The sequence below is a fragment of the Aotus nancymaae genome, unplaced genomic scaffold (genome assembly GCF_030222135.1).
Source record: "Aotus nancymaae isolate 86718 unplaced genomic scaffold, 86718_ANA_hifiasm-v0.15.2.pri h1tg000008l, whole genome shotgun sequence".
Taxonomy (NCBI): Eukaryota; Metazoa; Chordata; class Mammalia; order Primates; family Aotidae; genus Aotus; species Aotus nancymaae.
The window spans coordinates 53,671,707-53,689,717 of record NW_026988419.1 but is presented as its reverse complement, the minus strand read 5'-3'; the positions used below and the strand labels follow the sequence as shown (position 1 = coordinate 53,689,717).

At 37.8% G+C, this 18,011-nt stretch overlaps 1 protein-coding gene and 1 non-coding gene across 7 annotated transcripts in view; both read right to left on the bottom strand.

The window, feature by feature from the left end:
- Positions 1-773: 773 nt before the first annotated feature.
- The window catches only part of CCDC141 (coiled-coil domain containing 141), a 216,661-nt gene continuing 199,423 nt past the window's right edge, over positions 774-18,011 (bottom strand). Inside the window, exons 24-28 of one of the 6 annotated variants that reach the window (XR_010341447.1) lie at positions 14,119-14,966; positions 11,495-11,667; positions 8,489-8,526; positions 1,769-7,970; positions 774-1,725 (exon numbers count right to left, since the gene is read on the bottom strand). Coding sequence is in view for 5 of the 6 variants with exons in the window: in XM_021668951.2 (XP_021524626.2) it covers positions 11,400-11,667; positions 14,119-14,966 (1,116 nt within the window). In the remaining variant the exon portion in view is untranslated. The other 5 variants (XM_064373291.1, XM_064373289.1, XM_021668953.2 and 2 more) reach the window with 5 other exon arrangements.
- On the bottom strand, positions 8,597-8,655 carry LOC135273727 (U7 small nuclear RNA). Its single transcript, XR_010341538.1, has one exon. It is a non-coding gene; the product is annotated as a U7 small nuclear RNA (small nuclear RNA).

Here is an 18,011-nt window from a genome sequence, read left to right as displayed (position 1 = left end):
AGACACACACACAGAGCCAAGATTAAAAATTCTTGAAAGTTTTTATTTATTCACAATAATCCTAATGGCATCTGACACACTTAGCTATATAATTTTGATTAAACCAACCTATAACAATTTCTTATATTTAAAAAAATGGTATAGGCTTTTCTAATTCTGAGATTCTCTGCAAGATGGTATCATTCCTCTAACTGATTTAAGTTTTTTCTACAATGGATTAGAGTCAGAGCACAGAGGAATGAGACTCATATGCCAAGAAAAAGTTAGCTGCAGCTGGGCGCCGTAGCTCATGCCTGTAATCCCAGCACTTTGGGAGGCTGAGGCAGATGGATCAACTAAGATCAGGAGTTCTGGACCAGCCTGGACAACATGTCGAAATCCTGTCTCTACTAAAAGTACAAAAATTAGCCGGGTGTGGTGGCAGGTGCCTGTAATCCCAGCTACTCAGGAAGCTGAGGCAGGAGAATCGCTTGAATCTGTGAGGCAGAGGTTGCAGTGAGCTGAGATAGCACCACTGCACTCCAGCCTGGGTGACAAGAGTGAGACTCTGTCTCAAAAATAAAAAGGAAGAAGGAAGGAAGGAAGGGAGGGAGGGAGGGAGGGAAGAAGTGGAGGGAGGGAGAGAAGGAGGGGAGGTAGGGAAGGAAGGAAGAAAAAAGAAAGAAAGAAGGAAGAAAGGAAGGAAAGAGAAAGAAAGAAAAAGAAATAAAAGAAAGAAAGAAAGGAAAGAAAGAAAGAAAGAAAAAGAAAGAAAGAGAGAGAGAGAGAAAGAAAGTCAGCTGCAACTGAGGACCAGCTCCTATACCTTAGACTGTGCTCCTGACTTGTTGAGGAACATCCTGTTAAGCCTGGACCATCCTTCATGGTGTTCCTAATCCATTTTGGGTTGTCATAGTAAATCAGTATTTGTGCAATTATACAATGTACTGCCATAGGTTTGAACAAAACCTATACTTTGTATATCCATTTGTAAGTCCTGGATGGGGTCTTTACAGTGCTGTACCATTTATACTATTATATTTACAAAGCCTTTGATAAAATACAAGTTTAATAGTTGGCTTTTGTGGTGCATCAGTTAGCTTTAAGTAATAAAGTGCAATGCCATAATAATTTAGAATATTGACATATAAGACCAAAAATTACCCATAAAAAATGTTTAATGGAAATGAAGAAAATAATTATATTTAACATTTAGACAATACAAAACAATTAGTTTCATTGAAAAGTTTCCAGTTAATTATAAGTGCTGAAATAGCCATTTGTATTCTATCATTTAATTAATTAACAAACTATTACTTTATGAAACACTATTTTTTAAGGTATAATACAGTGGTTGGCATATTTTAGCATAGGTTTCCAAGAAGAAATCTTAGAAATAATACTAGCAGTTGGGGCCCATCCTTGCTGAAAGGAAAGTACATATCCATGGTAGCTACGTTCATTCTTGCAGGGCAGCAAATGGCCAACTGGTAAATCATCTACTCCAGGATGTGATGTCAGAGGCCAAAAGGACTTATTTTATTTTATTTTGATTATGTTATTATTGGAAAAAGCACAGCTCAACAATCCTTTAATTACAATTTCTTTCTATTTTTTCTCTCTTGATCTGTTGATAATGACAATGGCCAGTTAATGATCAAATTGATTTATGTTCCACACTGAAGTATTCCCTTGTTCTGGTGAGCATAGTCTTCTTCAAGTAATTTACCTCTCTCAAATCTGCACCTCCCTCCAAGAAAAAATCAGAGGAAGGTGCAAGAAAAAGCACGTGTGACATGTCGCAACTAGATTTCAAGTTTCCATAATGTCTGCAACCAATATATGGAAAAGGGGTGATTTCTTACTACCTCTGCCACGGTCTCTAAAGATGCTTGATCACTGTACTGACAGCTCCCTAGCTTTTTCTTGAGTGTAGTTGTTGCAGGTCTTCTGCTTTGGCGATTTTGCTATACCTGGTTAGTTTCAAGAGGTTTTGTAGGTTCTTTGGGGTGGTCTATGTAGAAAATCACGGTATCTGTAAAAACAATTAGTTTTCTTTTTTAATCTTAGTAACTTTTATGTTTTCTTGTCATATTCACTAGCGTTTCCAATCAACGTTGAATACGAGTGGTAAGAGAGTATGTCCTTAAGTACAATGTTAGTTACAGGTTTTTATAGATGTTCTTTATGAAGTTGAGAAATTTCCTCTGTTACTAGTTTTCTGACAGTTTTTAAAAATTATTATGAACACACATTAGATTTTTGTCAAATCTTATTTCTGCATGCATTAATATAATTATACAATTTTTCTTTTGTCTGTGGATGTGGTGGATTCACTGATTAATTTTTGAATTTTGGAGTCATAAATAACTAGAACAAATCCCACATATTATGTGGGATTCCTTTTATTCATTGTTAGATTTGATTTATTAGTATTGTGTTGAGGATTTTTGTAATTATATGCATGAGAGATATTGGTCTTTAGTTTTCGTGTCTTGTAACATCTTTACCTGGTTTTAGTATTAGAGTAATTCTGACTCCAGAGAATAAGTTTAAAAAGAGTTCTCTCTGCTCTGTTTCCTGGAAGAGATTGTAGAGAACGGATATTATTTTTTCCCTTAAAAGTTTGGTAAATTTATCAGTGAAATCATCTGGGTCTTGTGTTTTTCTTTTTGGAAAGTTGTTAATTATTGGTTCAATGTCTCTAACATATAAAGCACTTTTCAGGTTTTCTATTTCTGCTTGTGTGAGTTTTGGTAGTTTTCTCTTTCAAGGAATTGATCTATTTCATTTTAGTTATCAAATTTGTGTGCTTAGAGTTGTTCATAGTATCCCTTATAATCCTCTTAATGTCCATAAATCAGAGTGATGACCCTTCTTTCATTTCTAATATTGGTAATTTGTATCTTCTCTTTTTCTTGGTTATCCTGGCCAGAGGTTTATCAATTTTATTGATCTGCTCAGAGAACAAGCTTTTGGTCTCATTGATTTTCTCTATTATTTTCCTGTTTTCAATGTCATTGATTTACACTCTAATTTTTAAGTTTTCTTTTATTCTGCTTGCTGGAGGTTTAAATCACTAGTTTCCTAAGGTGACAGCTTAGGTTGATTTTAGATTTTTTTTCTTTCTAATATATGCATTTAATGCTATAAATTTTCTTCTACACAATATTTTTTTATATCTCACAAATTTTGATAAGTTGCATTTGTAATTTCATATTTTTCAAAATATCTAAAAATCCTCCTTGAGATTTATTTTTTTGATCCACATGTTATTTAGAAGTGTGCTGTTTAATCTACAGATATCTCTGGATTTTTGAACTATCTTTGTTATTAATTTCTTGTTTAGTTCCATTGTGGTCTGAAAACATGCCTTTGTATGATTATTATTCTTTTACATTTTTAATGTATGATGTATGGCCAAGAATGTGGTCTACCTTGGAACATGCTCCATGTGAACATGAGAAGAATGTGTACTTTGCTGTTGTTGGATGGAATATTCTATGTGTCAGTTAGATGAAGTAGATTGATAGTGCTGTTTAGGTCATGTATCTCCTAATTTTTGACTGTTACTAATTCCATTTTTTGAACTTCTCTTCTCCTTTCTTATATTGTATACACTCTTACTTTGGTTATATTTCTAAACACAACTTTCCTTCCCTCTCCCCCAACTCCCATTGTGAATGGTTTCAGCTTCCTCTAGAACTCTTTGCACTATAGTGCACTTAGAGGGTGATGTTCACATAGAAGATGAAAAGTTACTGATTGGCTGAAATGTACCAAGGTGATCCCTTCAAATCAAGAAGGAAGTGAAGGTATTCCAGCACACCCCCAGAGCGCTGGTTTGAAAAGCTTGCTGGTGTCCAGTAATGGTCTCCGGGAATTTTATTACCAGAGATTTGTATTGGTTCTTCTAAAACTTGGTCATTGTATTAGCTTCCCAGGCTGCCATAACAAAGTACCACAAACTGGGTGGCTTTTACAACAGAAATTTATTCTTTAATAGTTTAGAAGGCTAGAATTCAACAGTCCAAAGTCTAAACCAGAAGAACCATGCTCCCTTCAAGAGCTTTAGGGAAGAATCTCTCCTCACTTCTTTTAGCTTCCAGCGATGGCACTCTCTGGTGTACCCTGGCTGATAGCAGCTGCATTACTCCAATGTCTGCCTCTGTTGTCACGTGTCATGCACCGCCTCCTCCCTGGGTGTCTTCTCTGTGTCTTCTGTCTGCCATGGCCTCCTTATAAAGACTCCAGGAACTGGATTTAGGGTCCACCTTGACACTACTGGACCCAATACGGTCCTCTTACTGGGTAACAAAAATTATCTTGTAGAAGCATTTTACTGTGGCCTCTAATTTCTCGGGGAGTTCCCAAAAACGTTTTCAGAATCCATAGAAATTCACACAGGGAAGCTGAGAGCCAAAGCTGACGCCCAGCATCCTTACCGTGTTGTGTAGCCAGTTTTTCCCTTCCAGTTTTACATTTCCCCAGTCACCACCCTAAGTGAACATAGTATACAAATCTTTCAGGTTTCCATAGACCCCATTTTCTCACCAGAAATTACGTTCTTTGGGTGGGGAAGCATTCTGATTTAATCTGGTAACACAGACCAGAATGTGATAAGAAATACTATTGCTCTTTTAAGAGTAATAGAAATGAATAAAAATGCATTTTAAAAGGCACCTTCTGGAACTGCATTCACTTGAATCAAAGGCTGGCCCTGCAGGGTTGGCACGACAGCAGCTGCTAGAGAAGCGGCTCTGGAGCAAATGGGCATGTTCGCCTTTTTGACCCTGCCAAGTAAGTGGTTTCCTACCTTGTCTGCATTTCCAGCTGACTCTGTTTTCCAACAGCTTGTTTGTATGTGGGTGCACATAATACTTATTACAAAGAGAGGTGGCTGTCTGCCATCATTAGCATAATATGCGTTGGAGACAATTTGCCATGGATAAAGTATGTTCCTTTATATTTCACTGAATTTTTATCTTCAAAAGATTTTATTGCATGATACTTATAAATGCACACATAAGATAAAAATGCCATTTTGTAGATGCTTGAATCAATAAAGTTCTTGTAAAAAGAACAGTTGTTGAATGACAAAGGAAAAAGATGACACTTCATTTTATTACCTAGCTCTGGAGCTGCTATTTCACAAGTATTGATATTTAAGTGGATTCTAAATGGAAAAAGACCCATGGCAAGGAGTCATACAAATACAGATTGAAAACCTCATGTTATGTAACTATTATTTTTCTGGTTTAAAGAAAAATTGGATTCAATCTGTTTTTTTCCATTTACTCCTATGGTTAAAATATATTTTGATTTCACCCAGTTTTTAGTGTGCTAATTGGGACTACACACACATTCTTGTCTATACGATTATTTTTGCACTCTTGTTCTTTAAGGAAGATAAGAAGTTAATTTTACGGTACAAAAAGGAGAATCCAAGGAATCCGATTTGCCATGTCCTGAGTTATACAAATGAAACTGCTGTTGAACAGAAGGAAGAGTGAGCAGGCCAAACACTCAAGCTCTCAACACAAAGCCTTGTTCACCCTGAGGAGTGTCATGCCTCCAACGTGCACCGATGCTCAGATGCTTCACAATGTTATACAAACTCTCACCATCAAAAGGAACAGTGTCGTGGAGATTCATGGAAAAAGGCCAAAATCACAGCCGTGTGCTTTCTGTTTTTGAGGTTGAATTCATGCACAACTGATAACATTCAAATCTCATCTCCTGTGATGAGGGCAGAGAAAATGAATTGTTTTTGCTTTAAAAAAAAGGACACTTCCATTCAGTCAGTGCAAGTCTTTTAACTTTCCAATGCAACTCAAGATTCTGCATATTATAAATGGAAAACAGTCTTCAGGCTTTGGCATTACATTGACAGACACAATATCAGAGCATACTGGAAGAAGATATTTTATTTTGTTTCAACTAACTTATTTCATGGCTGCATTTAAAATGCTGTACATACAACAGGAGTGTCAAAAGCTTCAGATGGTAATCTTTAGTAAGAAATGGTCATGAATAAGGACAAACACAAAGCAGGACAAAATAGGATATTCTTTCCTTTCTTCATTTGGAATTCAAATACTCTTAAGTTCTTGGATTTGGCTTTCTTTATATTTATAAGTATGTATGAAATACTGGCTTCAAATAAGATCTGTTCACAGCCCAGATTACTAAGCCCTAGCTACAATTAAATATTGATCATTTACGTAGTATTCTAAGGAAGTACATAAATTCTGGTTTTGACAGTTTGGATTTAGTCATAGAGAGTGGAGGCACCCAGTTCCTCATACCAGATGAAGATTTATGCCTGAGTACATATGTTTTAAAATGTTGGAACACTTTAAAATGTTGGAACAATACTGATCCAGGAACAACAATCCTGGACCTTTCCCCTTTCCTCCTCACTATTATTTTAATCCCTGGAGCCAACATTGATTTTTAAACTTAAATTTTCAATCAGGGTCTAGCCCAGAGTGTCTGGAGGGTTCTCATACAAGTTTTGCAGATGAGGTGAGAGTGTTTCATGCATGCTTCATTGTTAGGGCCTGATTTGGATTGACTCCTGTCTATAAGAAGGGAGATTCATTTTTTTGTCTTTTTCATTTCCCCTCTCCTCTCTCTAAAAAGGAGAGAAAAAGCAAGCTAGGTTTATCTTTGTTTACCTTTGGCAACAATTCAAAAGAGTTTACTGAGTGTGGCTATGTCTTAGGTGCTGGCAATACAATGACAACAGGGCTGTCACGGATCCTGCTGATAAGAATCTTACAGCCTAGCCAGAGGAGACAGATACTCAAACCTGAGATTCTGGTGTGTGTGTATTCAGGGACATGGCTGGGCAGTACAGGTGTTGACAGTGTACATGGCAGGACCATCTACTCTGGACTTGATGGGTCAGGAGGCTTCCCAGGGGAAGTTGTGTCTCAGTGGTACTGGAAGACAAGCAAGAGTTAAGTCATGAAGATAGGGTGGTGACGATAGTAAGAGAGTTATAGGAAGAAAAGGCTGGAGAGAAGAGCATGATAGGTTAAAACCCTGAAGTTAAATGTCACTTTGCTAGGGGTCGGGGGCAATAGGAGGGGATCAGATAGAAGGTGGAGAGGGGAGGCCAGGTTGTAAAGGGCCTATGAACTATCTGAGGAAATTTTAATTTGAGCAAAGCAGTTAGAAGGGTCTTGTAGTCATCTTTTTAAGTCTCTGTCTTGATTACAAGTGATAGAAATTACTAGTATTGATTAAAATTTTTTCTGCATCTTGTTCAAATATTTTAAATATTATAGAATATTCAGAGATTCAAATGTAAATCTTCCTACTGTAAATTTCTCTTGGAATTGTATGTGAAAAACTACCACCAAATTTTTTTATATTTTTTCTTTTTTTAAATATATATATAATTTTTTAAAGAGTTTAGGAGCTTTTTAGAAGAAAACCTAGGCAAAACCATTCAGGACATAGGCATAGGCAAGGACTTCATGACTAAAACACCAAAAGCATTGGCAACAAAAGCCAAAATAGACAAATGGGACCTAAGTAAACTCCAGAGCTTCTTCACAGCATAAGAAACAATCATTAGAGTGAACTGGCGACCAACAGAATGGGAAAAAATTTTCGCAATCTACCCATCTGACCAAAGGCTAATATCCAGAATCTACAAAGAACTATAACAGATTTATAAGAAAAAAGCAAACCCATCCCAAAAGTGGGAGAAGGATATGAACAGACACTTTTCAAAAGAAGGCATATACGAGGCCAACAAACATATGAAAAAATGCTCATCGTCACTGATTATTAGAGAAACACAAATCAAAACCACATTGAGATACCATCTCACGCCAGTTGGAATGGCAATCATTAAAAAATCTGGAGACAACAGATGCTGGAGAGGATGTGGAGAAATAGGAACACTTTTATACTGTTGGTGGGCGTGTAAATTAGTTCAACCATTGTGGAAGGCAGTGTGGCGCTTCCTCAAGGACCTAGAAATAGAAATTCCATTTGACCCAGCAATCCCATTACTGGGTATATACCCAAAGGATTACAAATCATTCTATTATAAAGACACATGCACATGTATGTTCATAGTGGCACTGTTTACAAAAGCAGAGACCTGGAACCAACCCAAATGCCCATCGACGATAGACTGGACAAGGAAAATGTGGCACATATACACCATGGAATACTATGTAGCCATAAAAAATGACGAGTTTGTGTCCTTTGTAGGGACATGGATGAATCTGGAAACCATAATCCTCAGCAAACTGACACAAGAAAAGAAAATCAAACAACACATGTTCTCACTCATTGGCGGGTGACGAACAATGAGAACTCATGGACACAGGGAGGGGAGCATCACACACTGGGGTCTGTTGTGGGGGCAAGGGAGGGACAGTGGGTGGGTGGGGGGAGGTTGGGGAGGGATAACATGGGGAGAAATGCCAGATGTAGGTGAGGGGGGAATGGAGGCAGCAAACCACATTGCCATGTGTGTACCTACGCAACAATCCTTCATGATCTGCACATGTACCCCAGAACCTAAAGTACAACAACAAAAAAAAGGAAAAACAAGAGTTTAGGAGTTTTTAAAAGTTTTCTGTTGAAAATCCTGAGTTTAATTTTCACCAGAAAACCTGCAGGACAAATTCTAAAAGAGCTGTAACACATATGCTTTTTAATTTTTCTTTTCATTTGAGGTTCTTGTCGAAAATGTTTTGATATTACTAACCATCCAGAATTTTCTTTAGAAGTAAATGGTTATAAATTATGTACATACCTTAAAATAGAGACAACACTTAAATTTCCTAGGTCTTACATTTTTAACCTGTAACTGTAATTGAAACTTTCATAAGAAGAATTATTTTCTCATGACAGAAACTCTAGCAAAAAGGAAAACTACACTTACGTTTCTGAAATTAAAACACAACCAGAAGAATAACTGAATAATTATTCTTTACTGCCATGTTAGTCAATCAATAGCCTGGGTGAATAGGTAGATGGATAGATACATGGAAAGCTATCTGTACTGCTTCTTGAGTATCAGCATAGTACTCTTTTCTAATCTTTGTGCTCTCCACCTTCTGCCTCTCTGTCTCTAAAAATGGATTTTGCATGCCTTTTTTCATCATACACGATGGGTGTATATGTATCTCACTGCTCTGCAAAGGGTTAACATGAACAAACTTGAAACAGAGAAAACAAACCAGGAATTCCCATGCCCTAACAACCCCAACACACAAATTCAACCAAATTGACAAAATGGGAAAGGAGATCCTGCCAAATTAATGAGAAAGAGAAAGTGGGAAGAGAGACAACTTTTTACTGGGCCTCACCTGCCTTCTTTGGACATGAATAGGTTTTTACTCTTTAGCTTCCACATGGGCAATAGCAGTTAGGCAAGATTCATACATTATTTGAAATTGGACAAAAAGGATATAAGAGGCTGGGTATGGTGGCTCACACCTGTAATCCTGGCACTTTGGGAGGCTGAGGCAGGTAGATCACTTGAGGTCAGGAGTTCAAGACCAGCTTGGCCAACATGGTGAAACCTGGTCTCTACTAAAAACATAAAAATTAACTAGGCATGCCTGTAATCCTAGCTACCTGGGAGGCTGAGGCAGGAGAATCGCTTGAACCCAGAGGTGGAGGCTGCAGTGAGCCAAGATGGCACCACTGTACTGGGTGACAGAGCAAGACTCTGTCTCAAAAAAAAAAAGAGGATAGTGGATAGTTAAGAGAATAAGAATTCCCTAGGATGCTGTGTATATAAGCTTTTAATACATTTCTATCAAAATTTAGAAAGAAACTGAGATTTAATTTTTTAATTAAATTGAATATGCAGTAAAAGAAAGAATATGCCAACTGTTTACTTGACTACACATTTCACATCTTCAGATAACATTCAGTAACTTTTTAATATCAACTTGAATATATTACATTTAAATATTTTGATTATTTGTAGACAGTCTTCCAGCAACATAATTAATTCCTTCCCTTCATCAAAAATCTGTAATGAATTATTCTTTCAACTAAAGATTTTCCTCAGCATGATAAGGCTATGTTTAGAATCTAAAAAACAAATGCCTGTCTACTTCATGCTTATTTTTTAAAGGAAGACAAGAAAAATCTTTTCTGAATAAAGTGTTTCAGAAAGGTATAGAATACTTCAATATTATAGTAATTATTATAAAAGGATATAATTCATCTCAGCCCATCCTATTACACATGATTCCCCCTAGAACAAACAAAATGTATCCTCCTGAGTTTAATTTCAAGTCTTTAAAAAGAATGCAGTCTTAAGAAATTAGAAAAGAATTTAAGCTCCAATTCATAAAACATCACTTTCCCCCATGGGACTAGTTGAAAATTACATATTAACAGCACTCCTTTAATTTAATATTCTAAAGAAACAGCATCTAAAAAGGAAGAAATAGTGAGCCGGAGGCCGGTCTGATGACAAATTACATTAAACAATATCATTATCCTTAGCCCTCATAGAGTGCTTTCCATTTTCCAGATGTTTAAAAGACACAAAATGAAAACTCTCAATTGCCCAAGAGGTAGACGATGAACTCATTTTCCAGACAGGAAACTGAGGCAATGAGATGCTTTGCCAAAGAGTATAAAAATGGTCATCAGCAGAATGAAGATTAGAAGCAGAAACACCTGGTTACAGTTGTATACATTGCTGCTCAAAACACATCAATAGAATGACACGGATAATGTTGGTTCTCTCCTGAAACTTGTGTTCCATCATGCTGTATGACATACAGAGCTGACCAAAGATGGAAACTATTTAAAGTTGATGGCACATCTATTCTCCAATGTCAAACCCGTGAGAGCAACACGAGGAATGATTATTTACGGTGATATCATCAGACTCAGGAATGTAGTCTATGTTGAAATTACATAGAACGCATTTCAGTAAAAAGATCAAGACATGAAAAGCAAAATTAAAGGACAGCTAATGCAAACCAAAATACAACTTCAATTCAATAGTCCTGCTGATATTCCCTAAAAAGAAGTGTTTTAAAATGCAATTAAAAATAAATTATCAAACAACTGTATTTGAAATTTAGCACATTTCGATGTCGAGTCAGCCTTCATCTGCACATCCTTAAATTAGGAGGAAATAAGCATAGAATAATTTTGCTGCATATTGAAAACATCTCTTTCTAGAATACAAAAATATGTTCTTATCCACTACAGATAATTTAGCAAGCTTCTCAAATATATTAAACACACAAGAAAATCTGATTATTTCACCTAGCAGTGGTATTAGCCAAACAAGCACAGTGATCAGACTGGAGATACACTTGGTAGGAGATGCTTTGCAGGAGGTACAGGAAGATACACAGCTGCATTGTTCTTTAGGCACATGAGAATTATGTCCATTGGTGCCACCACCACAGTTATGGTGTGAGTAGCCAGTACATTAGAAACATACTAACATAGACGACACACAGGGTTATCCAGTTAATTCTTGTGATTGGCGGCCTGCAGTTACCTGTCACATGGAGGATGACATTGGAAGAGAGAGTGCCGCTAGAGTTTCGGGCCTGAGCCACGTAGAGGCCTGCATCTGCCTTGCATACCTTCTGAATGAACACCGAATGCCTTGTCTCCTTGTGTAAAACCTGTAAGTGCTCATCTGCAGACAGTTTCTGGCCCTTCTTGTACCTGAAGCAGAGAGGCAGTTTTTAAAGTCAGGATTGCTGTTTATTCACATCATTTCCACGTTCTAATAACAGTTGCAAATAGGCCCATTACCACTGCAATATTCTCTAGGATTAGTAGGAACCTTGTAGCCACAATGAATTCCAGTGGGGCTGTTTACCTTTTTTCTTTTGTAGACTAGAGTGCAGTAGCAGAATCAGATATCATTGCAGCCTCAAACTCCTGGGCTCAAGCAATCCTCCCACCTCAGCCTCTCAAGTAGCTGGGACTACAGGCACCTACCACCCACCAAGTGCGGGCTAAGTTTCTTATTTTTTATTATTTTAGAAACAGGATCTTGCTATGTTATTCAGGCCGGTCTTGAACTCCTGGCTTCAAGCAATCTGCCTGCCTCAGCTTCCTGAGTAGCTGGGATTATGGGCTGTGTATCTTTCAAGTAGAATTTGGTAACTGGTAGCAAGAGAATTGCTTTGACTGTCTCAGACAATGTTTTTGAAAAACTGAATTTTATGAAATCCCTTAAAAATTGGAATATTGCATATGAAAATGCAGATATTCAGCTATGTCTAAAAACAAAAACAAAAATAAAACAGACCATCTGGTCACACTAGGCCACTATTTGCTCATAGTAACAATTTCCTAGGCTGTGAAATGGCACCGTCACGTTGTCCAGCTTTATTCTTTTTGCCACTATGGAACAGCAGTTGTGACTCCTTAGAAATTGTAATGGAGTGAGACTTATCTACCCCCTCATAGACATACCACAATATCCACATGACAATACAGATGTGCTGTTTTAGAGGATTGTACTTAACTTCACTGCCTAATGAAATAACATCATTTAATTTTTTTGAAGCAATTTTGTTAGAAGAAAATGGCTTCTAATTATAAAAGGTATTTATGCAACTGGATTATGACTATTAATAACAAATTTCTAAAAGTTTCCTATGAACATGAGTGCTTAACTTCATGAGTTTATAAAGCAAATAATTTATTTTGTATATCTGAGATTCTTGTTAATTTATACCCACAATCTACCATTCAAGAATGATGACAAATCTGAATTATTTTCTGCTCCCATTGCCTAAGTAATAACTTTTGCATTTTCCTGGGTGTCCTAAGAATGTACGATTCTCCGAAAGTTTGTCAGTTGATAATTTAGCACAGTTGTAGATCTGATGGCAAAACATTTGTTTACAACATTGCAATAACTCTTCAACAATATGTATGTTGCAATGGTTCTTTAAACACATACATACTAACCAAATTATTAATATTTACCAGGTGGACAAAAACAAGAAACACATCAGACAACTTTTTTCTTTGGAGTGAACTGAGATTTAATAATGAATTAAATATCTTTAAAATTCATAAATATGAAACTCCTGATTTGTAAAAAACATGCAATTATAAAGACCGTAAAACAAAAACATAAGTGACTACACTAACATTGCACAAGTGCGGTTTCTTTTCATAATAAGAGAAACCAAAGTTTTCTCATAAATTCCTTAGATAACTGGTTCATATTTCAAGTACCATCAATGGGCATACACGATAATTGAAACTGATAATTTAATGTCTACTGAAACATTAGGATCAATAAATGCTATTTTATTTAATCCTAGTTTATAAGTATAAACTGGCTCTCACAGATTTGTAGCTTTGTCCTCAAATACATCTACTTAAGGATGAAAATTTTCTAAATGTTTTAAAGTAACCCATATATTGAAAAAGAACTGCTTTTGTTACCAACAGTAAGCGATCCAAAACCTCTATTCTACAGTTTGCTTTTACTGAAACAAATAGGCTAAAAAATAATGATGTCTCCAGAGTGAAATCATATCGTTCACAGCTCAGTTATTATACTACCTTTCAAAAATGAGTTTATTGCCTGTCACCTGAAGCAACTGTGACAGAAATATTTTTATTCCACCTCTCACACTGAAAAAATCTGTGAAAAGAAATCTTAGTAAAACAAAATGTTACGAAGATGGCATGTGTGACTTTATTGGAAAGAGGAAAAAGATGAAAGAGGTAAATGAGAGAAAAGGAAAAAACTCAAATTCTTATATTTTTCAGTTGCATAAAGGCAGTTAAAGCAAGCAAACATCATGCTTATATGGAAATAGACAACAGAAAAGAATTTCAGCCCACAATCTTTAGAAATGTGGAATGTTAAGCACAGAAAAAGAAAAACAAGCACAACCAACCTACAGTGCTTTGGAAGCTTGTTAAATTTTTAGTACTTTATATGGTTATCCTTTTTTCTTAAAGGTGTTAACTATGCTGCTGCTAAAATGAGAAGGGTCTGATGTGAGATTGAATCATGCAGAGTTGCAGTGTCCTAGAATATTAATCAGCTAGCCCTAAACCTTAAAGTTAGTACCCAGAGAATGATTTTTGTCTGTGATTGAATTTGTTCCCATTTACGGCTTGTCATTATAGGCTACCCACCATGTCAGTGTAGGCTCTGGAAATCCTGTTACTTCAACTTCCAAAGTCACTGGAGAACCTTCCATGACAGTTACATTAGACAGGAGCCTGGAGAAATTAGGTGCCTGATCAGCTAGGCTGACCACGCTGCTCTTTGCTGATGTGCTTTTAATCTCTTCTTGAGGAACTGTTTGCCTCTGATAGCCCCTGCTGGTGCCTGATTGAAACTTGAGGCCCAAGAATGCATCAGGGGAAGCATGCAGCCTATCTCGGGTTTTAGTGAAGTTACTATGGGCATGCATTTTCCCTTGAGTTTCTAGCAAACCGCCCTGAGCCTGAGGGTGCTGCTGTAAAGCTCTCTCATGCACTTCACTCATCATGCTCTCTGGATGTTCAGCACTGATTCTGTGCAAGTCAGTACTCTTTTCCAGGAATCCTTCAGAGGTTAGTGGGGGCTCAGCTTTGAATTGGAGGTAAGGCCTCTCAAAATGACTTGAAAATGTTTCTCTCTTATCATTGCATGCATCTGCAAATGCAACAGGTGGTGGAAGAACAGATTCCTGGGCATCCCCTGGGCTGCTGGTCCCAGCATGCACCCCACAGCTGCTTATGTGCAAGCTGAGAGAGGATCTGGGAGGCTCTTCCACCTCCATGTCAGATGGTGCAAGGGGGGACTCAGGGCTTCCCGGGAGTGGAGGCAAGGAGATGTCATCAGGTGAGACACACTCATATTCTTCCCCTGAGAGCATGTCTTCAGGCAGGAGCAGGCCCTGGACACCCTCCTTGTCAGTGGACACCTTCAGGTCTCGTGGTTGCCGATCTTCCCCTGTTCCATCGATGGCCAAAAGATCTGCCACTTGTGCCTGCCCCTTGAAAAGAGAAAAGCCAAATCTTCCTTATTCATTTGTTTTTCTTTTGCCAGTTTCAATTAGAGTAAAACTCAACTTGAGAAAACCTACAGTGAGTTAAAACTTAGGGAGCTGGAGCAAGAATCACATATGGGAAACCATTTGTCTGTCTATCCTGAGCACAGTCCCACTTCTCATGACTAAGGAATTGCTAAAGACCTCAAGTCTCTGAGTAAAATGTGATAGACCTTGGGAACAGAAGAGAGAAAGCCCCAGTTTCCATCTGTAGTGAAGGAGTTGGACTGGATCAACACCTTTCACACCATGATCTGAGGAGTCTCCTCAAACAGCAAAGTCAGCTTAGGTCTGGCTTGTCTACACTCCCTGCGAACACACAGTTTCTGACCATCAGAGATTCCCTTGTTGAGTGATTCCTCGGACCCTCCCAGGATAACCTCTCTTCTCTCTCAAGAAAGCCATTTCTTTTTTTAAATAAATTGTAGTGAAATAAACATAAAATTTACCACTTCAACCATGTTTAAGTGTACAGTTCGGTGGCATTAAGTGCATTCACATTGAGTGTAACTATCACTGCCATCCATCTCCAGAACTTTTTCCTCTTTCCAATTGAAACTCTGTATCCATTAATCAATAACCCCCTAATCTTCTATCTTCCTTCTGACTCAGCCTCTGGCAGCCACCATTCTATTCTCTTGCTCTGCGCATTTGATCACTCTTATGTACTTCATATAGAGAAAGCCGTTTTTCATGACTAGTTTTATTTTCTTAAAGTCCTTTAGTTTATTCTTACATTGGAAAAATATTTATTGAGCACCTACTACTATATACTAGGTACATGCTAGTATTACAGGCATACTTTGGTGAATAAAAGTAGATACAGTCTCTGCAGTCAAGGAGAAATAGCCTAGTGGAGGAGGTAGATATTAATGGAACAATCAGACGTGATAGCCTTTTCCAAGAGAACACATGAAGATACAATGGGAAAGCACCTGCCACTTGTCTCAGTGCTCCAATCGAAGTGTAATCCTGCTAGGAGCTGTGAGTAGCAGTACATCTTTCCCTGCTTCCACTGTCCTAGTCTAATCCACATCCATCTCTGGTTTAAGAAGAGGCTCAAATGTCCCTGTGGCATAGACTCAAAAGAACATCGAAGCTGAAAAGTGATCTAATCTATCCCCACCTGCTTGTTTTATATCTCCTTCCTGTACCTTTCCTCAGCATTTTGGGTACCTTCTTACTTAGCATGTACTGGTTTTTGTCCTGTGTTAACTGATGCACATAGGAAAATTATGTCTTGCCTTGCCTTTCAGTTCATTTTAACCCATAGTCCTGCTCTTGATATACACTTTGTAAGTGATTTTTAAGAAAATAAGGGCTGGGCGTGGTGGCTCACACCTGTAATCCCAGCACTTTGGGAGGCTGAGGCGGGTGAATCACCTGAGGTCAGGAGTTCAAGACTAGCCTGGCCAATATAGTAAAACCCTGTCTCTACTAAAAATACAAAAAAATTAGCTGGGTAGGCTAATTTTTTAAAAATTACTGGCAGCAGTTGCCTGTAATCCCAGCTACTTTGGGAGGCTGAGGCAGGAGAATTGCTTGAACCCAGGAGGTGGAGGTTGCAGTAAGCCAAGATTGCACCATTACAGCACTCCAGCTTGAGTGATAAGAGCAAAACTCTGTCTCAAAATAAAAAACAAACAAAAGAAATGTGTTTTCAGGAGGAAGAGTAGAAGTAAAACAATGTTGCTTCTACTATGCCACAGAGATGACCTTTCCTCAGAGAAACATTAACCTAGCTTAGAGAAAGCGAGCCATTTAGGAAAAGTTTAAATTGAGTCTAAAACTCAGACGTTCTTAGAAGTTCTTCTCATTTAAAAAAATACTAAACTTACTAATTGCCCCTCCCTCATTTTGTTGTTGTGTCACAGCTTAGCTCAGTCTCTTTCTCTCTCTTCTTGAAAGTAGAATGCTTATTTTCCTCCTTACAGGGACTTTGATCAACCACTTATTCAGTCTAAGAATCTCCTCTACAACATTCTGGCAGCCTCTGTTTGAACGGTTTTTCTGAAAGGTACTTTGAGAATGTATGCCTTACTTGTGTTAAGAATATTTCCCATATGTAGCAAAGATTTGCCTTCCTGCAATTTCCTCCAATGGATCTGAATTCGCCTCCTGGAGCTACGGAAGAAGTCCAGCTGCTCTCCAATTTTAACAGCTCTTTGACTGGAGAATTGGTCCTACAACCTGTCTAAGACTCTTTCTTTGCGTCAGACACGCTCAGGTCTTCTTTTGCCTCAACTCTCTTTCATCATCTTGGTCACTTCTGGTAGGTCCCACTCCTACTGGGCCACAAGTTCCTTCATAGGAGAGCAGGGACATTTGTTAACTTGATGACCTTTCAGGGACAGACAATGACAACTCCTAAATGACTTCTTCAGGTAACCTATGACTCTCCACAGAAGAATAATGTTTTACAATTGTCTAAAAATTTACAACAAGCTTATGAGAGAAACTTGAATAGAAATCCAGACCAGTCTCCCAACTCCTTGATCCCTGCTTGGAAGAAGGAACTGAGCATGCTAAGATCTGTCTCTATGAGGCCCTCTCTTTTGGATTTGCTTTTCGTAAAATGCAGGGGTTCAGTTTGGCTCTAAGGCACAAAAAGCCCCTGGAGGTGAAGGCTGTGGTTGTCTAGATGTGCACCCAAGTGGACTAGGAGCACATTTAATCTATTTAAATCAGACCTGAAGTTTGGGGGAACCCACTAGACAAGTTCAAGCCATCCAGCTTTAACTGGTTCCTGACTCCTGTATCTTACTTTCATCTGGTGCCAAACGCAGGAAAGGAATCCAAGGCTATCATTTTTTCACTTCTAATAATTCCTAAAATAGAAAAAGTACTTTCCTCAGAAAATACTACTACCCAATAATTTCTACTATCAATAAGAGGGAGAAAGTTTTCTCAAATCTTTTTCTGGAACTGTTTCAACTCCTCAATAAACACGTTTGTTTCTAGAGTTGTTTACTTTCCAGGTGGTAAGTCATC